The sequence below is a fragment of the Camelus bactrianus genome, chromosome 6, assembly GCF_048773025.1.
Source record: "Camelus bactrianus isolate YW-2024 breed Bactrian camel chromosome 6, ASM4877302v1, whole genome shotgun sequence".
NCBI classification, from domain to species: domain Eukaryota; kingdom Metazoa; phylum Chordata; class Mammalia; order Artiodactyla; family Camelidae; genus Camelus; species Camelus bactrianus.
The window spans coordinates 92,262,071-92,276,763 of record NC_133544.1 but is presented as its reverse complement, the minus strand read 5'-3'; the positions used below and the strand labels follow the sequence as shown (position 1 = coordinate 92,276,763).

At 38.6% G+C, this 14,693-nt stretch overlaps 1 protein-coding gene across 2 annotated transcripts in view; it reads left to right on the top strand.

The window, feature by feature from the left end:
• HACD3 (3-hydroxyacyl-CoA dehydratase 3) overlaps positions 1–14,693 on the top strand; it is a 36,807-nt gene that overhangs the window by 18,195 nt on the left and 3,919 nt on the right. Inside the window, exons 6-10 of one of the 2 annotated variants that reach the window (XM_010955390.3) lie at positions 2,158–2,268; positions 10,429–10,556; positions 11,875–11,987; positions 13,208–13,314; positions 13,906–14,037. In XM_010955390.3, coding sequence (XP_010953692.1) covers positions 2,158–2,268; positions 10,429–10,556; positions 11,875–11,987; positions 13,208–13,314; positions 13,906–14,037 — 591 coding nt within the window. The remainder of the gene's footprint in view (positions 1–2,157; positions 2,269–10,428; positions 10,557–11,874; positions 11,988–13,207; positions 13,315–13,905; positions 14,038–14,693) is intronic. The other variant, XM_045516864.2, reaches the window with a different exon arrangement.

Genomic DNA, 14,693 nt, shown 5'->3' with positions numbered 1-14,693 from the left:
TTTTGTCCCAGCTGAGATCTTAAGGGCTTTGGTTGTCAACCTTAAAAATGGAGAGTATTCTGTATAGTCCTGCTGTTCATTAAACTTTTAAAAATCCAGCTCTCTTTCTATCTGTCCAAGCAAAAAGCTCTGTAAGTGTTTTATCTTCGGGGTGTCATAGATTAAATTCAGCAGCTGTCTGTTAAATCCGTGCTATGTAGAAGCACTGCACCAGGCCCTTGAGATGTGGAGCCAGTGAATCCATCATAGCACCTGTGCTCAGAGAGCTCCCGTTCTGGTAGGAGGACCATGCTGAAAAGCAGAGTGAAGGAAGGATTCCTCCTATGTCCTACACTGAACGTTTCAAGTTGTGGTGGCACTTGATTGGCGTGCCAGGGAACATTTTAGAGCTGTGGTTTACAAAGCATGTTCCATGCTACCTCAGGGGTTCCCAGAGATGCTTTGGAAGGACAGGCCAAGCAAGCAGGTCCACTTCAATCAGAGCAGCTTGGCTTTTGTGTTTTATGTATTGGGTTTTTTTTGAAAAATAGGTTTTATTGCTTTAAAACAATTGAATAACCACTAATTTAGAGGAATTTTCTGCTTCAGAAAAGCAGAGGAAGGGAGAGGCTTAGTGGAGGTGAAGAATAACGTAAAGAGGCCACCTTGAGATTTAAATTAATTTTGGGGGGAGAGGGTACAGCTCAGTGATAGAGCACGTGCCTAGCATGGATGAGGTCCTGGGTTCAACCCCCAATATCTCCATTAAATAAAATAAAACAAATGAACGAATGAACCTGATTACCTCCCCTACCAAAAAATAAATTAAATAAATAACAATTTTATACTAAAAAAATTAATTTTTGTGTGTGTTTTAGAGGGATTAACTTCTGAAATATGTAAAAAATTCATATATATGGATGGATTTTTTTAAGGATGTTAGAAAAATATTTTAACTGTTTTATCTAAATTCATAAAGTTTCTTGATGAAAAAAGTTCTTTATGATGGGGAAGTGTAATACATTTTGGGTGTTTTAAAGAAAAAAATTTTAATTAGTTAAATGTTACCAGAAGTCTGACTTTTTTGGCCCCTTAGGATAAGGCTGCTTTTGATTGACCACAGAAAGCCTGATTATTTGAGTATTAACCAGTTGTCTATGCAGAGTATCTATGGAGCAGCACAGATAGGTGGCTACAAAAATATGTAGGTAGGAATAAATACGTAGCAGCAACATCCAAACTCCGTGGCTCTTCTCAAGAATTATCCTTTCCTTTGTCCTATTGCTTTGACTCAACTGTAACTCCTTACACTTCCTTAATTCCATAATTGGCTGTGTCTTCACCAGCCCTTAGGCTGTAGGCAAAATTAATGTCCCTTATTCTCCTTCCTGCCTCTCTCGGTTTGTAATTTTCCTCCTTTGTTTGTGTTCTCATTCTACCCACCTTTCAAAGCCCCGATGAGACACCTCATCCATGCAGCCTTGTCTGATTCATGTGGCTCCAGTCAAACGTCCTTTTCTCACCTTGAAATTTTCAAAAGACGTTTTCTGTCACTCTTAGTCTTTTAATACAGTTTTTGGATTGTGAACTCTTTGAAGGCAGCGTCAAGTCTTTACCGTCTTGAATCTCAGTAGTGCTACTCATAGTTTCTTGCACATTGTAGGTGTTCAGTTAATACTTGGTTGAATGGATATATGATCAAATATCAGAATGTTTTTCATCATTGTTTCTCTCTCTTTGAACTAGTTGGACCTGCATGACCTTATATAATTCTAGAAAAGAAGAAACTGTAGATTATATCAAGATGACAAGAGCAAGAGCTGGGTTTAGCTTTATTTCCCTTTAATGCCTCCTAAGCTAGTCAGTCATTCTTTGCCAGAAGTAATTTTCCTTTTTCCTTCTTGGATTTGTTATGTCTGTATACTTACCCTTCAAGGCTGTGAGGGGAAAGACTGTTGAAAACATACCTTGGACTGTAATGTTCCTCAAATGCTTCCATATCTGTTTCTCTATAGGACCAGGAACGCAGGTTGGTGCAGGCCTGGGCCAGATACTTGTGGGGGAGCTTAGGGCACTCAAGTAGGAAAGAGGGATGAAGTCATCCAAGGATGCCCCCCACATCCCTCTCCCACTGTGACTACTGCTTTTGACAGCTTCCTGCCTTGCTTTACTTTTCAGCTCTTACAAGCTTGAAGAAAGGATACTTGTTCATGTATAATTTTGTGCAGTTTTTGGGATTCTCCTGGATATTTGTCAATATGACTGTGCGATTCTTTATCCTGGGAAAAGGCAAGTACAGAATTTCAAAGCCAGTTTTTTCAGTAGTTTAATCCACTGTTCACCAAAAGTAACACTCTGCCTTTGGTATTAACAATAATCCCCCATATTTGTGTAGCACTTCATGCCTTTCATCGTGCTTTCACATCTCTTACTTCCCATGGCCTTGAGAAATAGGCAGACTGGATACTCCGTCCATTTAACAGGTGAGGAAAGAGGCTTAGATATGGTCAAAGAAATGGTCCACATCCACCCAGCTAGCCAGAGGCACATCTTGGGCTAGAGTCCCTTTCTTATTTACTGCTTGATAGTTCATTTATAACTAAGTAAATTGATGGGATTCTCCCAGTGTCAAAATTATACAAGCCCTAAAGGGATCTCACCCCTTTGAAGCCTACATAGATTCTCAAATGGACTATTTTAAAACTGAATGAGGGGAGGGTATAGCTCAGTGATAGAATGTGTTCCTGGCATGCATGAGGTTCTGGGTTCGATCCCCAGTACCTCAATTTAGATAAATAAAAATTTTTTAAAAACTGAATGAAAAGACTGTCACATAAAGAATAAATTAATTTACATTTTACCAGAATTCTGGCCAAGGTAAATGACAATGGAATGTTTTTGAGAATACGATCTAAAGTATTCTGAAATTTTATTGTGAACAATAAATAGATAATAAAAATTGGAGAAGAAACAGTAGGGGAGAGGACTTTACCTGATATGAAAGATACGTATATGATATATATATATATATGATAAAAAAGAGTCATAAATCAATGGAAAGGGAAATATTATCTAATCATTTTTTATTGGATAGGAACTCTAATAATGTTTTCAAGGAAAATTGGTTAGGTGTGGGTGCATGAGGGAGGCAAAGACAACAGTCAAGGGAAGCCTCCTGCACTGTTGGTGGGAATGCAGTTTGGTGCAGCCATTATAGAAAACAGTATGGAGATTTCTCAAAAAACTAAAAATAAACTTACAGTGTGATCCAGCAGTCCCACTCCTGGGCATATATCCAGAGGGAACTTTAATTCAAAAAGATACATGCACCCCAGTGTTCATAGCAGCACTATTTACGGTAGCCAAGACATGGAAACAACTTAAATGTCTATCGACAGATGACTGGATAAACAAGTTGTGATAAATTTGTACAATGGAATACTACTCATCCATAAAGAAAGAATAAAATAATGCCATTTGCAGCAATGAATGGGCCTGCAGATTGTCATTCTAAGTGAAGTAAGCCAGAAAGAGAAAGAAAAATACCGTATGGTATCACTTATATGTGGAATCTAAAAAAAAAAAAAAGACAAGTGAACTTATTTACAAAACAGAAACAGACTCACGGACATTGAAAACAAACTTATGGTTATCAGGGTGGGGAGGGTGTAGGAAGGGATAAATTAGGAATTTGAGATTTGCAGATATTAACTACTATATATAAAATAAACAACACATTCATACTGTATATAGCACAGGGCACTATATTCCATATCTTATAGTAACCTATAATGAAAAAGAATATGAAAACGAATATATTTGTGTATATATATGACTGAACTATTATGCTGTACACCAGAAATTGACACAACGTTGTAAACTGACTATACTTCAAAAAAAAAAAAAGATTAAAAGCATATTGATTTGAGCAGCATGGGGATGGAGGGTTGGTAGAAAACTGCAGCAAATATCAGCAAGTGTTGGCTTTTCTTTTACATATAAAGAACTTGTACAAATTGATTTTAAAATGTGAAAACTCCACCCAGTAGGTAAATAAACAGAAGTCATGCACAGGCAGTTCATAAGAGGAAATAAAACTACTTCACCATACAGCAAAATGTTTAACTCAGTAATGAAGGAAACGAGAAACAAAATACTATTTTTTATCTATCAGTTTTGCAAAGTTATAGAAGATACCTAATTCAAGGCAACATATGTTAAAATAAGAACAACAGTGGTTTCTGGGAGGGTACATAAGTACAGCTCTTTTGGAAAATCATTTTGCAAGGAGCATCAAGAACCTTAACTCTTCATATCCTTGAACTTGGTGGTTTCACTTCGGGAAATACATTCTAAAGAAATAATTGAAACTGCAAGAAAAGCTTTTTCAAAACGACATACATTATGGCATTCTTTACATCAGTGGCAAATTAGAAACTGCCTAAATGTCCATCAGTGAAGGATTGCTTTAGATTCTTCACTCAGTGGAATGTTGTGAAGCAAATATAAAATATTTAAACAGTTTGTAATAATATAGAAAAATACTTATAATAGGCTAAAAAAGGAATGTATAAATTTGTTCTAGAGTTTGATCACACAGTACAAAAAGGAGAAAAAAATTGAGCCAATAAATGCGAAATGATTAGAAGGAAAGGTACCATTTTCAAATGGTTTGAATGGATAATTTAAGGTTTTTTTCTTTATTTTATAAAGTAAATATGAAGAAAAATATAAGTATAATGGAAAATATAAACTATTTAAAAGGAGAAAAAAATCCTGTAGACCATTTTATTCTTCAGTTTTAAATTTTCCCACCTGAAGTTTGTAGTTAAGTCTAGAATCATTTGAAAGAAGTGCACATTGTTTTTCTGCTTTCTTAACACCTCGGAATTCTCCAAAACACAGCAGCAGGCTAATGAAAAACTCCTCAAATGCCTAGTATCTTATGTGTAACCAGAGGTCTATAGATGAGTTATTTAAAGAAACAAATGAAATCTCAGAGTTATTTCAGATCTGTAGCTCTTACTACTATGGATTTATCACAAGTCCCATGGAATGAATAGGGACATTCAAATACATAAATAATTTATTTAACCTAACATAACTGGATTGATTTTGAATGTTCCTGTGCAAGTCTGCTGGCGTTAGATGATCCTGTCCAAAAGCTGCTCAGTTACCTGAGTCTTGTGTTTAAAGTGAGCTGCCTGAATTTGTAATTTCTTGTTTTCGCTCTGAGCCCTTCCTAACCACCTACTGGAATGGAGCTTCTGTTTTAATTCTTCCCTTATCAGACCTCAAAGGTTGTAGTAAAGATCTGGGGCTTGCCCTCTGCAGTTTTCTCTTTTTCCTTAAAGGATGTTGGTGAATAGCAAATTCCACAAATGTACTTGTTTCTCCATGTAAACATGTCTGTACTTAATGTGTCATGCTAAGGAAATAGTAAACTCTTGGTTTTATATAGAAACTCTTGCTTGAGTTTGTCTATCTCTATTAAGGAATACTTATTTATTAAATAAATTAAACTTTTTTTCTAATTATAAAAATGTGTTAATTACCTAACGACATAAATGAAACAAAACAAAAAAGCTCTACCGTAATCCCGTCTGTCAGAGCAACAGATTCTTGGCACCTTGTTGTGTATATTTCCAAACCCACATAATTTAGGAACAGTTCCTAAAGTGGAATTATAAGATTAAAGGGCATACTGTTTTTAAGGATTCTGACATATACTGCCCAGAAAGAGCATACTATTTATGCTACTACTATTTGACTCTATATCCATTAACATATGAGTGCCTTTTAGTACTTACATAAAGTTTTTCCGTAGCATAAAATTAAAAGGACTGATTTAACAAAGTTTGGTAAATAGGGGAAAACCAGGGAGGAGGTGTCGGGGGGATGGAAAGGGAGATGAAGAAGCCATTGCCCATCACTATTAATATTTCCATACATTTCCTTTTAGTCTTTTTTTCTCCTGCAGTTAAAAGCTATAATCATACTATGTGCAGTTTTGCCTCTTGTTTTTAGAACAATATTATAAGTATGTTGATGCTATTAATCCTTTGTAACTATCATTTTAGAGATCAGATTTCTATTCTTGAATTGAAACAAGGATGAATTTCCCGTAAACTCAGCCAAAGCAACAAGCTCTAATGTTTATTTACCATGTGCCAGATCTTAAGTCATAAATTTTCTAGTTCATAATAATGGAGGACCTAATTTTTCAAAGATAATTTGTCCAAGAAATTAAAAACTGAATCCCCTTAAAAAGGATACCAGGGGGAGAAGCAAGGTGGTGGAGTAGAAGGACGCTGGTAGCTCACTCTCTCCCACAAATACACCAAAACTCACATGTACGGACCCACTGAGCCAACCAGAGCACCTGCGGAACTCCAACAGAACATCACCCTCTTCGAAAGACAAAGATGCTAAACGTCTGGTAGGATAAAAGGAAAAAAGAAAGACGAGAAAGCAAAACAGTGAGGGACTGGTTCCACGGGGAGGCAGTGGCAAAGAAGGACTAGTGCTCGTTCGCTGGGTCTCCCCCCTCCAATGGAGAGGCCAACGGGATGGAGGGGGAGCCTCGGAGGCCCAGATCTGCCCCGAGCACCCCTTAACCAACAGAACTACGTTAAACAGGCCCAGAGGGTCCCTGTGACACCCAGCCCAAGACGCGAGCTGGCAGCTGGGGGCCGGGCCAGGCTGCCAGAGCCGGGCGGAGGACTGGGGCGGCTGCACTGAGGCAGCCCCGGGGGACTGCAGGGTGCTGCGCGCCATGGCTGGGAGGGGATACGGAGCAGAACAACCTCTGTCCCTCATAAATAGCGGAAAAATGCAAAGCAACACAGCTTGTGTGCCCTGGGGGGAGGGGCGCTGTAGCCTAGGTCTCCTCAGACCCATGACGCCATTACTGGACCTTCTCACGAGAAGAGAGATGGGGCACAGCCTCCTCTGCGCAGCACCTGGGCAGGGGCGGGGCCGAGACCTGAATCCTCACCTGGGGGCTCCGCAACCTCCTAGGCAGGACTGAGGCTTGTTTACAGCCTGAGGCAGATAGGATCTTTCTGCCCTGGCACCCCAGAGAACTTGCACCACCAAGACAAACAGTGAGCTGAGATTTGGCATGGAGCGGGGCCAGGGCCGTTCCGCAGTCTTCCCCGAGCTGGCCTACGGAGCACCGACCTGAGGCAGAGCGGGCAGTTGCACAGAGCAGCGGAGCGACCAGTGCTGGGAGAGGGCGGGCGGCCACCCGCCTTCCTGGCAGGAACGCAGCACCTGACCACAGTGCTAGGAGTGGGCACGATCCGCCCTCCTGCCTCTCCTGAGCACAGCATCTGACTGCAACATCGGGAGGGGTAGTAACCCGCCCACCCACTGGTGCCAGAGCGATATGGGTAATATGAAGAATCAGAGGAACCACTCCCAATTAAAAAATCAAGAGAAATCCCCTGAAAGCACGATCAAGGAAATAGACGTTGATGGCCTACTATATCAAGATTTCAAAAAAAGAAGTGATCAAAGTACTGAAGGAACTAAAAAAAATAGTGTTTAGAGATATAAAACATGTCAAAAATGAAATAGAAGCTATAAAGAAGAACCAAGTAGAATTAGTAAACTCATTTGCTGAGATGAGAGCTGACCTAAAGTCTGTACAAAGCAGGCTAGATAATGTAGAGGAACATATAAGTAACCTAGAAGACAAGACAACAGAAAGCACCCAATCAGAACAGCTGAGAGAAAAACAAATAAAAAACAATGAAAACAATATAAGGGACCTATGGGCTAATATAAAGTGTGCCAATCTATGCATAATAGGGGTTCCAGAAGGGGAAGAAAGAACAAAGGGTATTGAAAAGGCATTTGAAGAAATCATGACTGAAAACTTCCCAAACCTAAAGAAGGAATCAGATATCCAAGTACAGGAGGCTCAGAGGGTCCCAAACAGGAAGAACCCAAACAGACCCACACCAAGATATATCCTAATCAAGATGGCCAGAGTCAAGGATAAAGAAATGATCCTAAAGCAGCAAGAGAAAAACAAAGAGTGAGTTACAAGGGAACCCCCATAAGGCTCTCAGCTGATTTCTCTACACAAACACTACAGGCCAGAAGGGAATGGCAAGATATATTCAAAGTCCTGAATGAAAAAAAGATGCAGCCTAGGATACTCTATCCAGCAAGGCTATCCTTTAGAACAGAAGGAGAGATAAAGAACTTCACAGACAAGCAAAAACTAAAAGAGTTTAGCAACACTAAACCCATGCTAAAAGAAATACTGACAGGTCTATTCTGAATAGAAAAGAAGCAGGATGCTATAAAAATGAGAAACTCATAACTGGAAAGGAGATAACTGCCATGAATTACAAATAGAATAAACACAAAATTGTAAAAGAAGACATCTAAATCATTAAGAGTGAGAGAGGGAAGCAAGGAAAGCCACTGTGGAAAACGGTATGGAGATTCCTCAAAATACTAGGAATAGACTTACCGTATGACCCAGGAATCCCACTCCTGGGCATATATCCAGAAGGAACCCTACTTCAAAAAGACACCTGCACCCCAATGTTCATAGCAGCACTATTTACAATAGCCAAGACATGGAAACAGCTTAAATGTCCATCAACAGATGACTGGATAAAGAAAAGGTGGTGTATTTATACAGTGGAATACTATTCAGCCACAAAAACCAACATGACGCCATTTGCAGCAATGTGAATGTTCCTGGAGAATGTCATTCTAGGTGGAGTAGTCCAGAAAGAGAAGGAAAAATACCATATGAGATCTCTCATACGTGGAATCTAAAAAAAAAATAAAAAGAAAGAACATAAATACAAAACAGAAATAGACTCATAGACATAGAATACAAACTTGTGGTTGCCAAGGGGGTGGGGGGTTGGGAAGGGACAGACTGGGATTTTACAATGTAGAATAGATAAACAAGATTATACTGTATAGCACAGGGAAATATATACAGGATCTTGTGGTAGCTCACAGCGAAAAAAAATTGTGACAATGAATATATGTATGTTCATGTATAACTGAAAAATTGTGCTCTACACTGGAATTTGACACAACATTGTAAAATGACTATTACTCAATAAAAAAAAAAGTTAAAAAAAAAAAGATATCAGAATTTCACTGTAAACGTTGACAAAAAGATTTGATTGGAATTTTGTCTTGACAGGGGACATTTAAAATTATGAATAATTTTTTTGTCTTATATATAGCAAAATTTGATTGTATTTTTGCATGCTTCAAAGAAAAGAATTCATCAAATTTTGAACTTACTGGTGAAATTTTTCTGGCAAAATTATACAGTAACACTATATACCATTCTTTTTCACATTTGACTTCACAGCAGGATTGCAAAGCAGATCATTTTTGTGAAAATATTAGAAGGTTTCTTCAGTCTTTGCAGGGGCCTCTTTTACTCACTTGATATTTAAACCATACTCTTTTGAGGCATCTGCGGTGTCATCCTTGTTGGTTGGTAGCTTGCCTAACTCTGGCAGTTCTCCAGGGCACTACTTGTATTTAATAGGCAGGGAAGCAGGAATCCTAAACCTTCTATAATGTGCAGGACAAAGACTTGTACAGCCCAAGATGTCAGTGGTTCCCTGATTGAGAAACACTGCAGAGAGGAATGTAGGAATGCAGGACCTCAAGTGAGCATCAGTGTGAAAAGTAAAGGATATTAAATGATGGACCACTCCAAATTGAAACCACGTTTGTTGACCTCATATAAGTAGTAACTGTCATTTTAAATTGTTATATAATATTCCATGAGCTAAATATACCCTAGTTTATTCAAATTTTCTGTACTCTTAGGCTTAGACCATTTCTACTTCAGTGCACTTAGAAACACATAGTATTTCTATCTTGTTCCTAAAATTTTTTTCTTCTTGCATTTTAGACTTTTTGCTTAGGATAGTTTCTCAGAAAAAGAATGATTAGGATTAAATGTATAAATACAGTTAAGATTTTTGAAAATTAATTTTATTTCAATACTTTTGTACCTCTGCATTTATGTATAATTGTACAATTTTTGAGATGTTAAAAGGCTCGATTGCATTCAATATATGTGATACAGTTTTAGTTTATTGATGAGATAATGGATCTGAAAAGAATTATTATTTAAGTGCCAGATACATAGATTTTTTAGCATGTAATAACTGAGTAAAGTCTAGGTATGCTTTATTTCTGGCCTTTTAAAATTGAGAAGGGCGTACAGGGTTTATGTGTTAACTCTCTGGTAACCTGTAGAATTTATTATTCAGGCTCACGGAGGTCTGCTCTCCTCCAGCTTAGTTGGATAGTGAACTTGAATTTGACTGGATATTTATTATACTTTTCCTAAAATTCCTTTCATGTAAGGAGTTAGCTAATTTGCGAAGTAATTCTCTTGGAGTTTGCCAGTGGATTTACCCTTAATGTGTATTTGTCCCACAGAGTCCTTCTATGACACATTCCACACCATGGCTGACATGATGTATTTCTGCCAGATGCTGTCAGCTGTGGAAACTATCAATGCAGCAATTGGAGTCACTCAGTCGCCAGTGATGCCTTCTCTTATCCAGGTATCGTACAGTTGAGCTCAAGGGTGGAGAACGAAAGATTTTAATGTTTATTTAGTAGACAGACTTTTGCCATTTCAGGTCTATTTCACTGTTTATAATATCTTCATGGAATCACAAAGTTATAAAAAGTGCCTTAAAACCAAGGAAGCTTGATTCTCAGGCAGGAGTGGAAAATCCTACCCTCAGTCTTCAGAGATAGGGACGTGCTTGGCCTTCTCCCACCCTGGGTTGATGGAGGTAGTGTAATACCTAGGAATTCTTTTCACTTTGGTGACTCTTCTGACTCATGGGGGGAGTTTCCTCACATCTGTGTTGTTTCCTGATATTTGGAAGATTGCTTTCAGGCATGGGGCATCAGAATCTTCCAGCCTCCTTGCCCTGTTTCCTAGCCATGCAATTACACGTTATTAAATACCACCCACCCAGACTCAGGGGGAACCAAGTGATTGTTGGTTAGTCTCTTCTAGAAATTCTTTTTATAGTTTGCCCTTTACTGGCATACTAGCTCTGGCATTCTGATAGTATCAGCTGCATGGTGAAGGGTGTTAATACAATAGCCTTGTTATTTCTAGGGTTTCTGTCCTTGGAAAGAGGCTGTTTTGTTTAGTTTAAAAAAAATAAAAGGGGGTAATGAGTGACCCACTAATACGGAATAATATTTTTTGTATATCAAAGACTAGTACAAGTAAGCATCAGCTTAGAATTTCTAGGACAAGATAGATGGGACAGGTTCAGTGTCATCACGCTGCATGGCTCCAGCGAGTGCCACTCGTGTAGAATACAAGGTAAGTGAGGCCTTCTGGAGCTGGGCAATGCCATGTGCGTCAACAGGGATGAATCTCGGGAATATAGCATTGGTCGCAGAATAATACAGGTAGCGTATTTCAGAAAGTTTAAAAACAGGCAAAATGAAACCTACTGTTTGAGGAGTACATACATAGGCAGTAAGCCTGTATAGACAAGCAGTGGGACGGTTAACACGAGGTAGTGGTTACTTACGGGGGAAGCGGGTGGTGCCACGCTGGTAATGTTCTGTTTCTTCACTTGGGTTATGCAGACGCAAGTGTTCGTCTGCCAGTGTTCTTTAAACTGTGTTTGAATGCGTGTGTGTATTTTTAAAAATATACTATTCATGATGATATATTTTTACACACACACATCTATCCAGAAAGACTGGTATGGGCAATTTAACTTGTGCCAAGTTGTTCTCAGTCTTTTTCTGTTTACCTTGAATTTAGATTTCAGATAACACATTTATGTGGGTTTTTTAAAAAATATATTTTTAACCTTCTTTCTCTCTTTTGGGTCCTTTTCATAGCTTCTTGGAAGAAATTTCATTTTGTTTATCATCTTTGGCACCGTGGAAGAAATGCAGAACAAAGCTGTGGTTTTCTTTGTGTTCTATATATGGAGCACAGTTGAAATTTTCAGGTGGGTAGAAATGCCAGGGTGGTGTCTGAGGGCCTCTCCCACTCTGGAGCAGCTCTCTCCTTGAGGAAGCTGCTGTCTTTCCCAGAGCCTCATTTGTTTTGAGATTAAGTTTCCATGTGTGGAGAGTTCTGCCTGCCTCTATGTGCTCTGCAAAGGTGAGGCCGAGGTTTTTTGTTTTTTGTTTTTTGTTTTTTGTTTTTTTAAAGCAATCAGTGGATCATAATACCAGCCTGGGCACTGGGGAGCAGAGGGAAAGATCCAGAGAAATGAAAGGTCCATCTTACCCTTCAGGATCTTGCTGTCTAGTTGGTAAGGGAGGACTCATTCACATGGAGAAATTCTTGAAAGGGCTGAAGACACATGAGGTCGAAGGAGCAACCAGGTTGGATGGAACTAGTGAAGACCAGCCTTCTAGAAGGGATGATAGAAATGAATCTTTTACTAGAAGATTGCTGAAGTTTGAATTGACCTCTTACCTGCTTCTTCTATTCTCAGGTGTCAATAGAAGAAATATCTTTAAAAAAATCCAATTAAAGTAGGTGTGTTCTTCTCTACCAGACCATACATGTTACGTACTTCTTCCCTTTTCAGTCAAGTGGAGCATTGGTTTTGCAAACTGACTCCTCAGCTCCAGGTTTGGTGGTATTTTGAGACAGAGAACAGGTGTTAGCAGCCCTAGACTGTAGTCTGTAACCGTGACCCCCAGTACACTCTCTAATCTATTTAACAGAAAGGCAAACGAGATTACGGGTATTTAATATTAACTTCTACTGTTTGGGAAGAAACAGATTTCTTTTTTAATGTCACCTCTTTTTAAATAGATTATGCCTGATTATAGATTAGAGGTCTTTTGTATACTTTAATTTTGGTCATGTTCATTTATGCAGGGAGAGAGTGTCTGTCAAAGTAATTGTCATCTTTACCTTTTTTGGAACATAGATCAGAACTAGGAATAAAGCCAAAAGGCTTCTGAGCATCTGCTCCATTACTGAAAATTTTCAAAGAGGCTCCCTTTGAGACCTAAACTTAGTCTCCCATTATGGAGAATCCCTACCCTTTGAAGACTGGAGGAGGAGCGTGTTGGGAGCTTATAATGCTGGATTAGAATTCTGGTCTGAAGAAGCCGTGTGTGGCTAACTGTGAGGCCAACTATTCTTCTCGAATGATGTCCTAGGGTTGCACTCACTGGCTTTTAATGTGTGAATTCCTTATTTCAATAGGTACCCCTTCTACATGCTTTCCTGCATTGACATGAATTGGAAGGTGCTCACATGGCTTCGTTACACGGTGTGGATTCCCGCATATCCTCTGGGATGTTTGGCAGAAGGTACTTTCAGGAATTCGAGGTTTTAAAATTTAGCTCTAAGGGACAGCTAAGCTGACAGGCCAGACCTTTCTTCCTTCCTCCGCTAGCCTTAGTCTGACATAAGGGTGTTGGACTTTGAAAGAATTTCCTTCTAGTGGCTCTCTTCCATAATACTCCTGGTAACCAGACTGTTCCAAGGAAGTGGCTCATATTGCTAAGGTTTAGAAGCTGGCTGGTCATGCATTGCATGCTTCCTATTTATATGGAATTTTTAATTTCCTAAAGCAAGGTCATATTGATGATTTCATTTTATTCTAACAAACACCTAGTGAGTGGGTCAAGTAGGGATTTTTCTCTCCATTTTATAGAATAGGAAGCTGAAGCCCAGTGCTGTCAAATGACTGTTCTTCATTTTTCTGTCCGTTGTCAGCTTGGAGGCTTATCTCTTAGGAAAGCTAGGGGAAAAAAGAAGAGGCATGAGCCATTTGTGCAAAGGGAGGAGGAAGCATTTTCAACAAACCCAAAACTGAAATTTTGAGGGGATAGAAGATTTTGTCAGTAGATGTGAATGTATTTGATTTGCTTCTGAAAAGTTCTTGTTTCTCCTTTCAGCTGTCTCAGTGATCCAGTCCATTCCAGTATTTAATGAAACAGGAAGATTCAGCTTCACATTGCCATATCCAGTGAAAATCAAAGTTAGATTTTCCTTTTTTCTTCAGATTTATCTCATAATATTATTTTTAGGTAAGTGTTGGCTCGCTAATCCTTTTCCCTGTTACTTCATGGAGGGTAGAGTTAAGTGATTCAAAGTTTTTAAAGTCCTTACTAGAATTTTTATTTCCAAGAGAGTAGTAGTAAGTTAGAAAACAATTACTTTGCAAAACAGATCCATTAGGAGAATATGCTCTGTGTGGAAGTGTTTCTTCCTTCCATCTCTAGTGGTTATCTTCTTGAAATGCTCTTGGTCATTGAATTTATCATAAGATATTTCATGTTTAAAACAATGTAAGACGCTCTTTTAAAACTGAATGAAAAGTTCATTTTACTAACTTCAGTAGCACAGTCCTTATCTAGAGTTTACAGAGGTGGTCATACAGGTGGCAGCAAAAGGAAGGAAGAAGGCAGTAGTGGCCTCCAGTAGCCAAGAGATGTCAGAAAGCTTTCTACCTAACAGTAGGAAAGCCCCTTACTCCTCATGTACAGCCTTGCTTATTTATTAATTTACCTTTATATAAAATCATAAATTCTTGCCTTAATTCAAAAAAACTAAGAACTAAAAGATGGGAAAAAGAAGTAAATCTAAATTACTGCAAATAGAGAGATTTAAAAGCCTTCCTAACTATGAGAACTGTTCACTTTATATAAAGTTCTAGCATACTTTAATGTAATTATATGGATTT